Here is an 18,005-nt window from a genome sequence, read left to right as displayed (position 1 = left end):
CGCTTATTACTAATGAAAAATATATTTATATATTTATTATATAAATATTTATATATTTACAGTAGGAAATTTAGAAAATGTCTTCATGGAACATGATATTTACTTGATATCCTAATGATTTTTGGTATAAAAGAAAAATTCATAATTATAACCCATACAATGTTGTCACGTATGTAAATGAGGGATGCATTGTGTTCATTGTGTGTTATTAGTCATCATCATCTTAAAAGCTATAACCACAAATAAGTAAATATTATAATGCATTAAAACAGTTGTTATGATTACTCGTGAGACGATACAACACTATGCATTCATTATAATACCTTAAAGCTGCGGTCGGTAACTTTTGACGCTCTAGCGGTTAATAAACAGAACTGCTTGCGTCTTGCGGAAGAACATCGTAGCCGGAACTACTTCTCTCTGTTTATGTCTATGAAGAATCACAAAGGTACTGGGTTACTCCGCCGCGGTATCCCCGAAGCAATCTAAAATAGTCCGAATATAAGCATTTATTATAGGTGCACCCTAGTGATTCAGGACTAGCTAAAAACACGGTTTGGAAAATGTATTCATGGTGTACTCGCTTATTATGTTCATTTTTCTACATTTTGAACACAAACAAAGTTACGGACCGCAGCTCTGATTGGTTGTTTTTTACCGGGAGCGCATGACTTTCTGCAAATGGCAATAGGACACTGGGAGGAGCCAGAGGAGCTTGATTTTTTCACAGATTATCTGTCTCATATTCTACTGTCAGGACATAATGACCGGTTTAATAAATATGTAAAAAAAAATTGAGTCTACCAAACATGCTCCACATCTGCAGCCGGACGCTCCTCTGTGAAGGAGCAAGCATGATCCCCAAACATTATGTTCCTGTACTGGAGGTGTTTATGGTTTTAAGATGCTTTCAGAACTGTTAAGGAGAGAAAAGTCATCCCGAGAAGAAAAGCAGCAGGTTTATGCATCGTCATCCTCTTTTAATTATGCATATTTAGGTTTGCCCTTATCCTATAATGTTAACTGCAACAAAACCATGAAAGTCAGAATTTTTCTTTTCACTGCAAAATATATAAAAATAAATAGTCCAAATTGTGAGCTTAAAGTTGCAGTGACCTTTATTTTTATTGATCTTTTATTGCATGGAGGATACAAGCTTGCATAAACCCAAACCTGACGAACAGCTTCTGTGGGAGAATCAGGAGTCTTTATATGTACAGTATTTCAATACTATACAACTCATTATTTTAAGTTATACACTATCATAGGAATATTCTCTATGCTGGAATCAAGTAACAGTGCCTGTCTTACCTTAAAAAAAAAAGGGAAGGTATTTACTGTACATTGTGTTTGTAGCTTTAATATTATTTAAACTTATTCCATTCATTCTTAACTTTTTCATGTGAAACCTTGTCAGAAAATGAAGCAGGATGCCGCAAATAAATGCATCTAATGCCTTAAATGAACATGTGAAACAACCTTAGTTCTTGTTGCAGTTTGTTTTCGTTTTTTAATGAGAAGGTGTGCTTTGAAATTGCAAGGAAACTTTGTAGATTTGCTTGGTTTCAGAATATCATTGAATAAAGAGAATCTGTGATTTCGAATGCCTTTTACAGTGACGTCTGAGTTTCTGCAGAATTATGCATAAAAAATAGTCATTTAAATATACGTTTAAACAAAAACTAAAAAGTGCAACAGGTAGACAGACAAATAAGACAACATTTGGTTTCCAGAATGTGCGTTATGCTCGTGATATTGGTCCACAATCACACGACGAATCCTGATGAGCGTATACTTCAGTCCTCCGTTCAAGCCTTAAATCGAGCTCGGAGAGATCAGTATTTCAATGTTGTGTCGTCTCACGAAGCCAAGCACTTCTGGGGCCAGTTTTCTCAGATTAAAAAAAGTGGCTAGTCTTCAGTCACCGTCTCCCTTCTCTGTTCAAGTTTACGGACAGCTTCCAGGACAGTATATTGCACATCGCATGATTAACGAATCTCCCGACAGACAGGTGGCGCTACAGCTCATTAAAGCCTCGGCTCTCGGTCAGGACGCTTTGGTACAGCGGTTTCACCTGAAGGTCTCGTAGTAGGCAGCTGAACCTCGCAGTCTTTAATACAGCCCTCCTGTGAGAAGCAGCATCCTTCTTTGGGATCGTTGGGTTTTTTAGTCAATCCCAGGAGGCTCATTTGGTCTTCTCCCTCGTCCACTTGATCATGGTCTCCGGCGAGCGGTAAAGGAAGATGAGTTTGGCGTACAGGTCCTCCTCCAGCTCCAGCTCGCCGGTTTCCCGCACCAGGAAGATGTCTGTGCAGAGTTTGAGGATGCGGTCGACGCACGGAAGCTCTTCGAACATGATGGCGTGTGAGATGCCGCTGAAGAACTCGCGGACGAACTTCCCGATCACCAGCACCACGGATGCGTAGAGGCCCATGATCCTGCAGGAGGCACAGAGATTCACAACACAACACTTAATATACACAACGATGCAAGCAGGAATTAAGGGGCCAACCATAAAAGATGCAAAATGAGGAACTGTGTGTGTGTGTGTGTGTGTGTGTGTTTGGTTAATTTAAAATTGCATACATTTTGGTATGAATTTAACTCCACATGAGCCAAGGAATCTCAGGGAAAACATGGATCTATATTTAATTTATACAGTGAAGACTATGCAGTGTTTTATTTTACATTTGATTACTCAATTTCCGTAGTATTTTGTACCTGGATACTTAAACCTACTTGATTACTTAATGAAGCATTTTGTATTTCATTTGCATCTTTGCAATTTGCATTTTTTTCTTCGTATTTTTAATAACAAAAATTATATATCTTATTTATTTTTGCGTTATTTTCTACGTTTTCTTTTTTTTCTGTAATAACTGGAAATATAGTAAATGTAGTATCCAGATTATAATAAATAAATAAATTATTCTGCAAATTTCTGAAAGCTACCAGCATTTTGATTGAAACACACACACACACACACACACACACACGCTCTCTCTCTCTCTCTCAGACTCTCTCATACACACACACACACACACACACACACACACTCTCTCTCTCAGACTCTCTCATATACACACACACACACGCTCTCTCTCTCTCTCAGACTCTCTCATACACACACACACACACGCTCTCTCTCTCTCTCAGACTCTCTCACACGCACACACACACACACACACACTCTCTCTCAGACTCTCTCATATACACACACACACACACTCTCTCTCTCTCTCTCTCTCTCTCTCTCAGACTCTCTCATAAACACACTCACACACACACACAGACACACTCTCTCTCAGACTCTCTCATATACACACACACACACACTCTCTCTCAGACTCTCTCATATACACACACACACACACTCTCTCTCTCTCTCTCTCTCTCTCTCTCTCAGACTCTCTCATAAACACACTCACACACACACACAGACACACTCTCTCTCAGACTCTCTCATATACACACACACACTCTCTCTCTCTCTCTCTCTCTCTCCTTTAGACTCTCATACACACACTCTCAAACACACACACTATCCCTTTCAAACACACTAACACACACACTCTCTATCAGACTCTCTCATACACACACACACACACACACACACACCCCTTACGAAAGGAAAATATATTTACCAATATATATTTCTTAAAATATATTGTGATATATTGTAATATATTATTTACCCTTTTTATTTTCTAATATTTTATATTTTTGAATACATTCAATAATATATTGATGATACATATATTATATAATATATTGCAAAATATACAAATGATTGCCGCTTTCAATATATTGCAATATATTGGAAAAAAATAAATATATAAAAGAATATATTCTAATATAATACATTATATTTTCCAATATACTGCAATATATTTTTGTTACATAACGGACACACTATCCCTTTCAGACTCTCTTACACACACACACACACACTCGCTCAGACTTTCTTATACACACACTCAAACACACTATCTCATACACACATACACACTCTTTTAGACTCTCTCATACACACACACACACACACACACACTCTCAGACTCTCTTATACACTCAAACACTAACAAACAAACATACTCTGGGAAGTCGTGGCCTAGTAGTTAAAGAGTTTGACTCCTAACTGTAGGGTTGTGGGTTTGAGTCTCAGGCTGGTAATACCACGACTGAGGTGCCCTTGAGCAAGACACTGAACCCCAACTGCTCCCCGGGTGCCGCAGCATAAATGGTGCCCACTGCTCTGGGTGTGTGTTCATGGTGTGTGTTCATGGTGTTTGTGTGTGTGTGTGTGTGTGTGTGTGTGTGTGTGTGCACTTCGGATGGGTTAAATGCAGAGCACAAATTCTGAGTATGGGTCCTCATACCTGGCTGTATGTCACGTCACTTTCACTCTCTCGGACACACACTGATATCTGTGTGGGAGTGGCTAATGGTCCTTGATGTAACTGTTTAACTGCGTGCTCAGAGATGTTTGGGAGCGTATCCCGTGACTCACCCATATCCTGCCAGGAAGCCCAGGCTGGGAGGACTGACTTTATCACTGAAGACGTACAGCTGCAGTCCTGCTCCTCTCTTCTTCTCCAGCTTGGACTCGGATCTCATCTGGATCTTTGCTGCGGACGGCTGGTCCACGATCCACCACTCCTGAATGTCCTCACTGCCGGTGTGAGACCTCTCCAAGTCCAGCTGGATGCTCTTATAACCCTCATCTGGCGCAGAGGGATCGATGAGATGTGTGAGTTACAGGTGACGGCAGTATTCATGGAGAGCAGTCATCCTGATTCTACTGTACCTGTATAGAGCTGATCCACGGGTTTGGCGTTTGAGTCACTCGGTGCTCGAATAAAGCAGGGAAACACTTTCTCTATGACCCTGAGAATGAGAAAATGGACCCTAAATATACAAGCATCAATATAAATATGAAATGTGTTCAATTTGTACTTACACAGGTTTATTTCTGGTTCCATTGAGTAACGCTACCAGCTCCTGTCTAGTGTTCATGTCCAGATATGTGATGTGTTTGTCCACTGCAAACTCAGCCTTTGCTCCCAAACTGAGATTCCTGCACAAGAGAGAAGTATTATGGGATATATGTGATGTGCATCTGTACTACACTAGCAATAATTACCATTACAATGGTCTTGGATATGGTACATGGTAGGGATGCACTGATTTTTTCCAGTACTCGCTCGATACCGATACTTTTATTTTTGGTACTTGAGTACTGATACCGATATTTTTATTGCATTTGTAAATTCTTTAAATACTGGGCACAGAAACCAAAAGAGTATGTATAATGTTAGCTGGTTAACTCAATTTATTAAACAGATACAGTCAAACCAGAATTTATTCAGACCCTTTCAACATTTCACATTATCACAGTTTATTCTCTATAGTTTAGACGACGGTAATAAAATATGACAAGAACTCATTGTTAAACTGTGTCAGAACAAATTCATCTTGACAAGTGTCAGATCAATTTGATAGAAAGGTATGTAATGGATCACCATCAACCTAAAATGATTCAGACAGCTGTTAGTATGTTTTTACACAACTATCAATAGTTAGTCGTGCCTTAATAACATGCTGCGATTTATATTCCACAGCAACTCTTTTAATGCAGAAACACTCAAGCAAGAAAACGATTCACTTTTGCCAGAAAGTCATGTGTGCCTTAGGCTGAAAAGAAATTATATTTATAGTGAATGCCACTAGAAATAGTTTTTTTTCTTTTACAATTTAGTTTTAATCCAAATGTATGTGCTAAGTGAGTGAACATCACATACCAGTATCGGTATCAGTGCATCCCTAGTACATGGTATTCAAATGGATAAAATAAATCCATTTAAATTGCCATAAAAGTGTAAGTAAATATATTTAAAAAAAAAATTATATTTAAAATTTATGCTGTCCTTCTGAACTTCCTGTTCATCTGTGAATCCTGAAAAACTAAATGCATCACAGTTTCCACAGAAATATTGAGCAGCACAACTGTGTTCAACACTGATAATAATCAGAAATGTTTCTTGAGCAGTAAATCATCATATTATTCTGATTTCTGAAGATCATGTGACACTGAAGACTGGAGGAATGATGCTGAAAATACAGCGGAGCATCACAGAAATACATTACACTTTAACACAGATTCACACAGAAAACAGATGATTTACACTAGAATACCATTTCACATTTTTACAGTTTATATTGTATTTTTAATCAAATAACCGCAGCCTTGGTGAGCAGAAGATTCTTACTCGAATTCTGAACAGCATAGTATATATATATCTCTAAAAGTGGTGGTCAGTGCAGGGGATGCTCTGTGTCTGTACCTCTGGATGCTCCAGGACATGGTGACAGGAAACTGGTCCTCTTTGCTCAGGACGTCCATCAGGTTCTTCCTGCTCGGGGGGCTGATGGTCCACAGAGAGTTGGAGCTTCCTTCCAGCTCCGCCACGGTCACGTCCTCCGCCGTATACGCCTCCAAGAACTGCAGTGCACTCTGGGAAAGAGAACTGCACTTGACACACTACACAGCGACTAAAGAGTGGCCATTCTCCAAAGCATCACAGCACTGACGACGGACTTACAGAATTGTGTCTGTATGAATTCATGAAGCTGATGAAATCTCTGTCAGTGATGTCCTTCAGCTGATTCTGCTGCGCACTCATGGTGAAGATGGGCTGGAAAACAGACATCTGATCACACTCACTTTCAGCCAGTTTTTGTGTACATTAAATGTATAATATGACACATTTAATTGTACGTTTAAAACAAGTTAGATAAATTGTCAGAACACATAACCTAAAAAGATGAACCAATATTAGATCAGTAACTACAGTTCCCATCATGTAATCTGTAATCAGTAATCCACTACAAACTGTAAATAATCCACCAGCTCTGTGAATGATAGATTTTCATATTTCTAGCACTTCAACTAAATGAAAATGAGAAATGTTGCTGACATAAAACATTATTTCAGTTTATATTTATTTCATATGGAAGCTTGTTCATGCCACAGAATAAAACCTTTGTTAACTTTTGAGTTTATATGTCAAAAACAAGTCAGAAATGCAAGATTTAAACTCAGAATTGTGAGATATAAACATCTGAGATTAATTGTAAAAAAACAAAAAATTTAAATTCTAAGATAAACATTAACTTTTACATATTTATTCCATGGTGAAAACCAAAATCAAGTCAGAATTCTGTGTTTGTGTCCAGATTGTGAAAACAAACCTAAATGGAGAGATTTTACTTTTTAATTCCGTGGCAGAAATGAGCTTCAATAATTTAAATAGATGATTTTTTGTGCGGTTTCACAGACGGGACTTAGTTTAAGCCAGGACTAGGCCTTAGTTAAATTAAGGTATTTAAGCAGCTTTATAAAGATGCCTTAGAAGAGAACGTTACAGGTGTGCATCTCGAGAACAATGGCACTGACAAATTTTAAGATCTTTCAGAGCAAGATATTTTCAGATGAGAGCTCAAACATGCATTTCAGTCTGAGACTAGCCTTAAGCCTTGTCTGTGAAAGTTTGTGGTGTTAATTTTTCCTGATTTGAGTTGACTCCTCGCAGCTGTCTGTCACGCACCTGAAAGCCGCCCAGCGTGATGGTGACAGACACGTCCAGCGGTTTGTTGACCACTCCAGCCACAGACTTGACCAGAGACATGAAGAGCAGAGGAAACCAGACGATGCAGATGAGCAGCATCACGATCATCCCCCCCATCCCGTACTTCACCACCTTCTTCTTCTTCTGTCCTCGAGGCTGGGGATACCTCTGAACACACACAAACACACACCTCCGTGAATCCTGCGTCTGAACGCCGCTCGGACAGACACTGGACGTCTGGACGTCTCTCACTTTCTCCGACTCCCTCCAGCACTTGAGCACGAAGATGTGAGCGTAGATGTCCTCCACACAGATCCAGCTGGACAGACTGAGCGTGGTGTCGGTCCAGACCCAGTCCATCACCGCCCGCAGCTCCGTCAGGAACGGCACCAACCGAAACCTGAGCACCGTTCACATGAAGAGTGACTTTAATATGTTGTAATGCTCTCTGTGTGTAATGAGTGCGGCTGAACGTCTTACCCTTGGAAGAGGAAGAGATTGAGGTAGTTGTAGCTCTTGGTCAGGAAGTTGCCCAGCACGCGTGTGGGGTAACCGCAGCGGATCTGATACGCCGACAGACCGAAGTAGATGCACTTCACGAAGTACCAGAGCTGGGCGACTTTGTTCTGACTGAAACGCCTGGGAAATCAAACCCAGTCACTCGTTAGATGACCTCCAGCGTCTTCAGCGGGTTCAATAGTGATATCATTCCTCATGTACCTCTCGGTGACTCCTGGGAGGATGAAGAACATCCAGAAGTGAATGCCGAAGACCAGGATGACCTGGAAGATGACCTTCCCCATCACGGTCTTCCTCAGGTACAGCGCACGGTCCACCACCATCGTCCCAAACTGGATCAGCACCATCACCAGGAAGGCCTCGGGAACCTGGTCCTCCGACAGAGAGGAAGTGATGTCAGCGGCGGCAGAGTGCTTCTGTGGAGGAACCAGTTTCATTTCGGTGTTACTGCAGTTACATTTTTCTTTTTTCAAAGTCAGCATAAATATTGTGAACGGATCATCCATGTGTCTTTCTTTTTTTTTTTTTTTTTTTGTATTTGGAGCTTATATCTTTTAAGCAAAATATCATAACTTCTGAAATTACAGAATTTAAAAAGCTGCTATGTCTTACAATCAACTACGAACTCAGACTCGTTTTTTAATGCAATACCCACATTTATATATAACAAAAATGCAATCAAAAACTGATGGGTAGAACAGAGTTCCTTCCCTGACAATCCATTACACCTGGATGTTCATTACAACATTATTTCTGTTTCATAACAACTTTAACTGCTTTGTCAAAGAGGATTTCTTTTGTTAAAGGAACAGCAGGTGAAGCTCTACAAACCCCGAAAGCCCAAAATCCGAAGACGATGATGATGAAGTCGACGGTGTCGGCCAGAAACATGAGCACGTAGACGTCGGTCACGGCGCTGTACTCCGGGTGGATCAGGTTATAGAAGAACTGCCGGATGGGAAGATAGATGTCCAGGATCCTGAAACAACACAAACCCAGCAGATCGAATATTTCATAAGTAATATGATGATGTAGCTTCCTTTAATGAGTGAGGTGAGCGGGAGTCTCACGTCTTGACGGTGAAGCGCTTTGCTTTGATCAGCTGTTCTCTGAGCTTGTCCAAAACCAGCTGCTTGCGGCTCTTCTGATGAGCGCTCAGTGAACGCAGACTCGTCCCGGAGCCGCTGCGGCCTGCGGACACACATCCAGAGCCCAGGTCAGGCATTTCAGACCTAAAACTGATGTGTGCGAGCTGTGAACCTATTTGGGAGCATGTCTGCCAATAAACAAGTCTCTACAGTATTTAAAATATTTAATCATCTTAATGCTGATTCTAAGAGGTCTTAGATTTGGGGATAGAAAAGCAGGAATCAGGATACAGCCTAATGTGATTATTAATTAAGTAAATGTGAACACTGGGCATTCAAAGTGCAAATGCAGCACTGCTTTACAGGATGTTTTAAAGGATCTCTTCGCAGTTTGCAAACAATAAAAATCACACTTTTTTTTCTTGCCTAATGTTGTTTGGTTACACAATAAACTGTATCTAGCATTTGATTCATTGTAAACTCTTGTAGCTAACATTAAAACATTCAGCATATAGATTTTACAAGAATCGGCAAAATAATCTGTTCATATAGGATATATAAGCATGCATTTATCATATAAAGTTTCGAGTTGAAATATTTAAAAACCGTGCACTTTTTGTTCTCTTTTCTTCCTTGCATCGCAAGTTCTTTAATGTGCTCCTGATTTTTTACTTTAGGAGCACATGTGTTCATTGGGAAAAATGTAGGCAAGATGCGATCTCTTACAGCAAATTTTCAAAGCCATAATCAATAGGAATCCCAGCAAATGCTGGAAGATTTCCACACACAGATTTCACTTCGGGTTCAGCTAGTCACGCAAATTCATGATTATGTTTTTTTTTGTGTTGTTTATTTTTTACTGACAAAAAAATTAAATAAATAGAGCTTGACATAACTAGAAAACCCTATTTGTGTCTCTGGAGCACACAAGCAGTCTTAAGTCTCTGGGGTATATTTGTAACAATAGCCAACAATACATTGTATGGGTCAAAATTACAGTTTCTTACTTTTATGCCAAAAATCATTAGGACATTAGGTAAAGATCATGTTCCATGAAGACGTTTTGTACATTTCCTAACATAAATATATCAAAATGTAATTTTTGATCAGTAATATGCATTGCTAAAAACTTCATCTGAACCACTTTACAGATGATTTTCTCAGTATTTAGATGTTTTTGCACCCTCAGATTCCAGATTTTCTAATAGTTGTATCTCAGACAAATATTGTCAGATCCTAACAAACCATACATCAATAGAAGTATCATTAATTCAGCTTGGAAGTTCCTGAGGTCTTTCTGAGCCACCAAATTTCACTTCTGTGAGCGACCCTTCATGAATGGCAGTGCACGAGCAGAAGCGTGTATGTGGGTTCACCTGCTCTAGAGCGGGCCGAGCGCTGAGAGACGCTGGAGGTCTGCCGTGGCACCGGGGTCTTGCTGTGGAGGGGTTTTCTGAAGACTGGTGAGGCCTCTTTCTCTTCACTGTCTGAATCAGAGCGCTGAGAGACCTCCGTCTGACCTCCTGACCTGGGCTCATCTTCATCCCACAGACCGTAGCACTGAGGAAGAAGAGCAGTCTCAGGACTCCTGTTCACTTCAGACCCGTGACACATGTGGAAGAGCATCTCCTACCTTCAGGATGGAGCGGTGGAAGAAGAGCGCCAGCAGCTGGATCAGGTCGTAGTGGACGTAGCCCTCTTTCTTCTCCACACCGATGATGTTGGGCGGGTGGAAGGGTTTGGATTTTTCCATCCCTATGGTCTGGTTAAACGGAAAGAAGCCAAACTGGAAGAAGTACTTGATGACTATGGTGACCTGTGTGAGAAAATAAGAATATATTATCTTGAGAAAGAACAGTGCAACATTTTATTTAGATCAACCACTATGGGTTATTTGTATGTGGTCAGTCGGTCGATATTATATAATGTTTCCGGTTACTTAACTGTAACCTTGTGCCCTGAGAAAGAGGAACGAGATGCTTGGGAAACGTCTTAATCATGACCAGCTATAAATATTGTGTGTAACACATCAATAGAATTGACCCGGAGGTAATATAGCCTCGATTGATGACGTCATCGGAGCGCGCCCGCAACACAGGGCTATAAATAGATAAGCCACAGGTGCATCAACAGGATATTTTGTCTGAAGAGCAGTCCTGGGACATATTCAGCACGGCAATGCAGGGAAGCATCTCGTTCTGCTTTCTCAGGGAACAAGGTTACAGTTAAGTAACCGGAACGTTCCACATAGGGAACGAGAATACCCACGCTGCCGTGCTTGATAAAGCCTGGACCCCTAAGGTTGTGCAGATGTGCTACAAAACCACAAGAAAGTCTCAGACATTAGCTTGTGATGTTGACTCAAGGACATGAGAGCCCGGAGTACCATGAACATCCAAACTATAAAATCTTATGAATGTGTGCGGAGAGGACCAACCTGCCACATCACAAACCTGTTTTAAGGGGGCACCCCTTGCTAAAGCACTAGAGGTGGCGACCCCCCTGGTGGAGTGAGCTATTCAGTCGTCTGGCCCCATGAAGGAAGCGAGAGAGCAGAGGGTGTCTCCCAGGTGGCATCCCGTCAATCAAGGCATGGCAAGCCGAAAGAGTGGCCACATAAACCTTAAGAGTGGCAGGGCATGTGCCTGTTGATAATTTCTCTTGCATGAAGTCCAGAACTGAACCAATCTGGCAGTTGACTGGATCTACATTGTGGTGGAGGAAGCCCTAGCACTAAGAATGGTACCAATCACATCCGGCGAAAGACCTGTGTTTTTCAATTGGTACCCATCAGGGGACAAACATGAAGATTCCACAGGTCGGGCCTGGGATGGAATATCGTTCCCCCTGCCTGAGACAGAAGGTCCCTCCTCTCCAGAATTGCCCATGGCGAGCCGTCGAGGAGAGGCAAGAGGCAAGACCTTTGTTGGCGATCTCTGGCCAGAACTCCTGGGAGCAGAGAAACTGGAGGAAACGCATACAGACGCATTTTGGGCCATGTGTGTGCCATCGCATCCAGACCCAGGGAGGCTGGGTGTCTCAGAGAGAAGTAGAGGGGACACTGCGCTGTCTGATGGGAGGCGCAGAGGTCCAGGTTTCACTACCTCTGGGTGGAGTTTCCATTCCCCCGTCGGTAGTGTCTGTCTGGACAGTAAATCTGCTCCCACATTCAAATGCCCTGGAGTGTACACTGCCTTGAGTGACAGGAATTTGTCCTGGGCCCAAATAAAAATCTGCCTCGCTATTTTGTTCAGATTGCGTGAGCGCAGACCCCCCTGGTGATTTATATAAGAGACTATTGCTGTGTTGTCCACCCGTACTAGGACATAACAGCCCCTCAATTGATGGAGGAAATATTTCAGAGCCAGAAATACGAATACGAAATGTGCCAATCGAGCTGATGACCCCCCCATTCCGCTTGAGCTGGGTGGCTATCCAAGACTGCTCCCCAGCCCATCATGGAGGCATACGTGGTAGCAGCCTGCGATGACACTGTGCCCCTAGAGTATGACCCAAGGCAAGGAACCGTGCTGTGAGCCACAGAGATAGTGTACGAAGCCTGTGGCGCGTCACTTTTATTTGCTTTCGAGGATTCGCTCTTGGATTAAATTCTCTGGCTTTTACCAACAACTGAAACGGTCTCATATGCAACAGCCCCAGAGGAATCACCGTGGATGCTGAAGCAATGAAACCTAACATCTTTTGGTACTGACGAACAGTGCGATCTTGGCTTAGCCTGTCCTTGCTCATGGTCTACCGAATGGTCTCGATTCGAGCGGGAGACAGTTGTGCCCGCATCGTGATCGAATTCCAAACGATCCCGAGATAAGTCGTTCTCTGGGACAGATAAAGAACACTTTTCTTGGTGTTGAGTCTCATTCCTAGAGAAACTAGATGAGCTAACACTATGTCTCTGTGTTGTAGCGCCATCTCTTGCGATAGTGCTAGTATCAGTCAATCGTCGATGTAATTCAAAATGCGAATGCCCTGGAGTCATAATGGAGCCAGCACTGCATCCATGCATTTTGTGTACATGCGGGGTGATAAGGCTAGGCCGAATGGAAGAACCCGAAAATGGTACGCTTCGCCCCCGAAAGCGAACCTCAGGAATTTCCTGCGTTGTGGCAAAATTTCTATGTGAAAATATGTGTCCTTCAGATCGATTGTGATGAACAAATCGTGATGCCGGATTTGCGACACGACCGTCTTGACGGTTAACATCTTGAACTTGAGCGCTTTGACTGTACGGTTTAAGCCTCGAAGATCTAAGACTGGACACACTCCCCCACCCTTTTTGGGAACCAGGAAGTATCTGCTGTAATAGCCCGACTCTCTCCTTGGAAGAGGAATATGTTCTATGGCCTCTTTGCTCAGAAGAGTTGTAGCTCTTGTGACAGTATCTGCATCAGCTCCAGTTTCAAGGATGTGGAGATCATGCCTTTGAAACGTGGAGGATGACAAATAAATTGGATCCTGTATCCTTTCCGTACTGTGCTTAGTACCCACGCAGAAATGCCCGGCAGAAGTTTCCATGCTGCCAGATTCTCTGAGAGTGGTACCAATTTTTACCCTTCCTTTTGAGGGGATGGTAGATGTTCCGTGTCCTGAATGATGGCAGGAAACACTGGAACATCTAATATCTCGCTGGAAACCACTGCCCCCCGAAGCACGAGAGGTGGCGGGGATGGAGGCGTTTTGTGAGGGTAATAGGGCAGGGCGAAAAGCTCTCGAAATTTTAAAATGGCTTGTAAATCTCTCCTTCATTAGCATGGGTTTTGTGTTTGTTTTTGGAGCTGATTGATTGCAGGCCTCATTGATCTGAAATTATGCACCAGTTTTTGATAAAAAAAAAAAAAAGCATTTTTTTGTGGATAACTTTGGTAATATTCACTCAATAATATGGTGAATATTAAACACAGAGCAATCAATCAGATCCAAAAAGAAACACAAAATCAGTGCTCATTCAAAGAAAAATAAAGTTGATAAAAAGATTGAATCCAAGATTTGATTATAATATTGCACAATGAGAGATTTACAAGCCATGTTTTGCCACAAAACACAAAAACTGTAACACACAAACATTATATTTAATATTTTATAGGAAGTCCAATGCGAGAACATTAACTAGCATTTTCAGGAAAAAAAACAATTCTCCCATGACAGCACTTTACAGTAAGGTCTCATTTGTTCACATTAATTAAGATAAACATTAAAGAAATACCTCTAAAGCATTAATTAAACTTACTGTACAATACATGATTGTATTTGTAAATACTATTTAACAGATCTGAGCTGACATGAACTATCGATGAACAGCTGTGTTTTAATTTGAAAAAAAAAAAACAAGGATTAGTAAATAAATATTAAAATAAACATAATGCATTAAATTGATGCAAACCAAACTTTGGTTATTTTAAGATGTCCGTGTTGCAATGTACAATTAAAAGCTGCAATACATGACTTATTTTTTGTTTCATGATTTCTTTGTTTCCTTTTTTTCCCCCTGTAACATTTAAATTCAGATGTAGATGTATAGATGCAGTTCTGTTTATTAACCCCTAGAGTGCCAAAAGTGACGTATCGCAGCTTTAAGTACAGAGTAATATTAATAAACAACATGTACTACAGGTTTAGGGTTTGTTTTAGTGTTTGTAATTATGCATAATTGACTCTTATTAAGTGCATGCAAAGTCAGTCAGTGTCACGCAGATCCTCCATCTGTGTCTGAGCCTGGAGTGGTACCTCTGTGTAGACGATGGCGGTCATCCAGAAGCGTTTGCTGGGCCGGGGAACAGACAGCATGGCCCAGAGGAAGATGAGGATGGGCAGCACCAGCGTGGCCACCGATGCAGAGATCATGTGGTTGAGGATGATGACCAGATAACACACCATCTCAGAGTGAGCCACCAGCATGTTGTAGAGAGCGTAGCAGAGCTGGAGGAACTGTGGCTGAGAGCGATAGAAGAGCTCCGACGCCTCCAGCTCCTCGTCATAGAACATCCTGATGGAGAACAACATCAGACGGGGATTATCACAGGAAACAAAAAATCATTAAATGAAGTTTAAACAAAAAGAAAAAAAAAAAAAATAATTATATATTATTTATATACATTTTCTTTCTTTATTTACTCCACAATACATAAAAAGCCTTGCTTTAAGAACATAAATTAAAATAATTTAACCAATTGGACCATAAAATATTTTTTAGCATTTAAAGTGTTGTTAAAATTGATTCAAATGATTCACACGTGTCAAATATTACACAATTGTATTTTTACCTAAACTACTGTCCAAAGGTTTGTTTTTTAAAGAAATGAATACTTTTATTCAGCAAGGATACATTAAACTGATCAAAAATTACTGTAAAGTCATTAATAATGTAACAAAAGATTTCTATTTCAAATAAATTCTGTTCTTTTGAAAAGAAAGTTCATCTGTTATTCCTTGAAAAATAAAATCTATCACAGTTTCCACAGAAATATTGAGCAGCACAACTGTGTTCAACATTGATAATAATCAGAAATGTTTCTTGAGCAGTAAATCATCATATTATTCTGATTTCTGAAGATCATGTGACACTGAAGACTGGAGGAATGATGCTGGAAATACAGCGGAGCATCACAGAAATACATTACACTTTAACACAGATTCACACAGACAACAGATGATTGCAATTCTAAAAATGTTTTTTTATTATATTGAATTAATCAAATAACTGCAGCTGGATCTTGAGCGTCAGGTGTGTCTGAGGTCACCTGCTCCGCAGCAGTTCACTGGCCGTCAGCTGCTGGCTCTTTGAGAGCAGAACATCAGCGCTCTTCTCATCCGGTGTTTGGATCCTCAGCCTCCTTCCCTCTGCGTCACACACTGAGTCCAGGCCCGTGGCTTTACTGTAGGACGGAGGGATGTCCGCTGCGCCCTGCGTCCACAGTGTGTGTGTATGCTCTCTCACAGCCTCCTCGACGGTGTCACTGGTGCCCTGTCGTGAGTACAGCTCAGTGCACTGTGTGTGGTCACTGCCAGAGGAACACAGAGCTCAGGTCAGGCTGATCGCTGTAACTCATGATAATAACCACAAGGGGGACCGCCATCCCACTTTACCAGAACACTCGCATTAAACACTGCATCCTGACTACTCTGGATGTGAAACAGTAAAATACAGTAACAAACAGAAGATATGTTTATTTTTATATTAGTGAATAATATATAAAATTATTTAATGCATTTAAAAAATATACAAAATAATTAATTGTTTATATATGACAACATGTTATTTATATACATGGAATTTCTGCTTCTATTAAAAAAGAAAAAAGAAAAAAAATTGAGCTATAATGTTGACATGACTTTTAAAAGACATCAAATTCCAGTCCAAATATCCTAAAATTTTAATATAAAAAATCTATTCAGCTCTTTGTAAACCCGAGCATAACCTTATGAAATAGAAATTAATTATCTGACTCTCAGATTTTGATTGTATTCCTCTCACAATTCTAATGATTTATTTTTTTCTCTTTTTTGTTTATCATAATTATGAGACAGAAACTTAGAATTGCACGATGTAAACACGCAATTAAGAGCTTATATCTTGTAAATATAAGATTAAAACTCAGTTTTCAAAGAAAAATTCAGCATTGTAAGAGTAAAAAGTCAGAACCTTTCAATTTTTTTACATTTATTCTGTGGCAGAAACAAGAGCAGAACATAATTGTGATATTTAACTAAGGTTTCAGATTTTTTAGTTCCGTTTTAAATATTTATTTATTTTTACTTTTTACTCTGCAAAATCCACAAAATCACTAATAAATCATAGTCTGATCCACCATATATTATGTATATAATCTGTATATCTGTGTGTGAGCAGAAGGTTCTGGAAACACAGTCTGTCTGTCATCACAGCGCTACAGTAGCCATCCACAGCTGTGTGTGAGTGTGTGTTAACACTCAGGACAGATTAGTTTACACGCATAATAGAGTCACCTGCCTCCTGACTGGTAATGACAGAAAGGTACACAGAAACACAGGGCTCATACCTGGCTGCACTGTCTGCAGACGACGACTGCAGGTCTACACCGGACAGACGGCAGAGTCTGGGTCGAGATCGCTGGCTGGTTTTGAGAACGCGCTCACTGGTTTCCTCAGACTCGAACGGCACAGTGGATTCTGTGTACACACTACAGATAACACACAGACACAAACCAGATTCAGCATTCACTGACGAAAAAAAATACTGGATACTAATCTAAAGTGACAGTAAAGACATTTATAGCGTGACAAAATAATTATATTTCAAATAAAGGCTGTTCTTCTGAAATTTCTGTTCATCTGTGAATCCTGAAAAATAAAATGCATCACGCTTTCCACAGAAATATTGAGCAGCACAACTGTGAAATGTTTCTTGAGCAGTAAATCATCATATTATTCATGATTTCTGATCATGTGACACTGAAGACTGGAGGAATGATGCTGAAAAGAAATTCAGCTGTGCATCACAGAAATAAATTACACTTTAACACAGATTCACACAGAAAACAGCTGTTTTACATAAGAATAATATTTCACATTTTTACAGTTTTTTTGATCAAATTAATGCAGCCTTGCTGAGCAGAAAATACTTTTTTTCAGAAACTGAACCAAAAAAATTGAACAAATTTGTGAATAGTTTAAATATGGTATAAATCAGCATCATAAGTTATATCATTAAATTTTATACCACCGAGGTTGGGACTATTTAGACAGCATATGTCTAGCCAATATGTATTTATATTTA

General features: G+C 40.4%; 1 protein-coding gene across 2 annotated transcripts in view; it reads right to left on the bottom strand.

Moving 5' to 3' along the window:
* Positions 1 to 1,092: 1,092 nt before the first annotated feature.
* Positions 1,093 to 18,005, bottom strand: part of LOC127946279 (piezo-type mechanosensitive ion channel component 2) — a 118,149-nt gene continuing 101,236 nt past the window's right edge. For both annotated transcript variants that reach the window (XM_052542744.1, XM_052542745.1), the window contains exons 37-53: positions 17,269 to 17,409; positions 15,991 to 16,251; positions 14,978 to 15,236; positions 10,869 to 11,051; positions 10,612 to 10,795; positions 9,218 to 9,338; positions 8,979 to 9,126; positions 8,349 to 8,563; positions 8,109 to 8,267; positions 7,881 to 8,028; positions 7,608 to 7,796; positions 6,603 to 6,695; positions 6,345 to 6,514; positions 4,961 to 5,077; positions 4,808 to 4,887; positions 4,511 to 4,724; positions 1,093 to 2,438 (exon numbers count right to left, since the gene is read on the bottom strand). In XM_052542744.1, coding sequence (XP_052398704.1) covers positions 2,186 to 2,438; positions 4,511 to 4,724; positions 4,808 to 4,887; positions 4,961 to 5,077; positions 6,345 to 6,514; positions 6,603 to 6,695; positions 7,608 to 7,796; positions 7,881 to 8,028; positions 8,109 to 8,267; positions 8,349 to 8,563; positions 8,979 to 9,126; positions 9,218 to 9,338; positions 10,612 to 10,795; positions 10,869 to 11,051; positions 14,978 to 15,236; positions 15,991 to 16,251; positions 17,269 to 17,409 — 2,935 coding nt within the window. In that variant the 3' untranslated portion in view covers positions 1,093 to 2,185. The remainder of the gene's footprint in view (positions 2,439 to 4,510; positions 4,725 to 4,807; positions 4,888 to 4,960; positions 5,078 to 6,344; positions 6,515 to 6,602; positions 6,696 to 7,607; positions 7,797 to 7,880; positions 8,029 to 8,108; positions 8,268 to 8,348; positions 8,564 to 8,978; positions 9,127 to 9,217; positions 9,339 to 10,611; positions 10,796 to 10,868; positions 11,052 to 14,977; positions 15,237 to 15,990; positions 16,252 to 17,268; positions 17,410 to 18,005) is intronic.

This window comes from Carassius gibelio, chromosome A24 (genome assembly GCF_023724105.1).
Source record: "Carassius gibelio isolate Cgi1373 ecotype wild population from Czech Republic chromosome A24, carGib1.2-hapl.c, whole genome shotgun sequence".
Classification (NCBI taxonomy): domain Eukaryota; kingdom Metazoa; phylum Chordata; class Actinopteri; order Cypriniformes; family Cyprinidae; genus Carassius; species Carassius gibelio.
The sequence above is the reverse complement of the archived record's forward strand: the minus strand, read 5'-3'. Positions and strand labels throughout refer to the sequence as shown.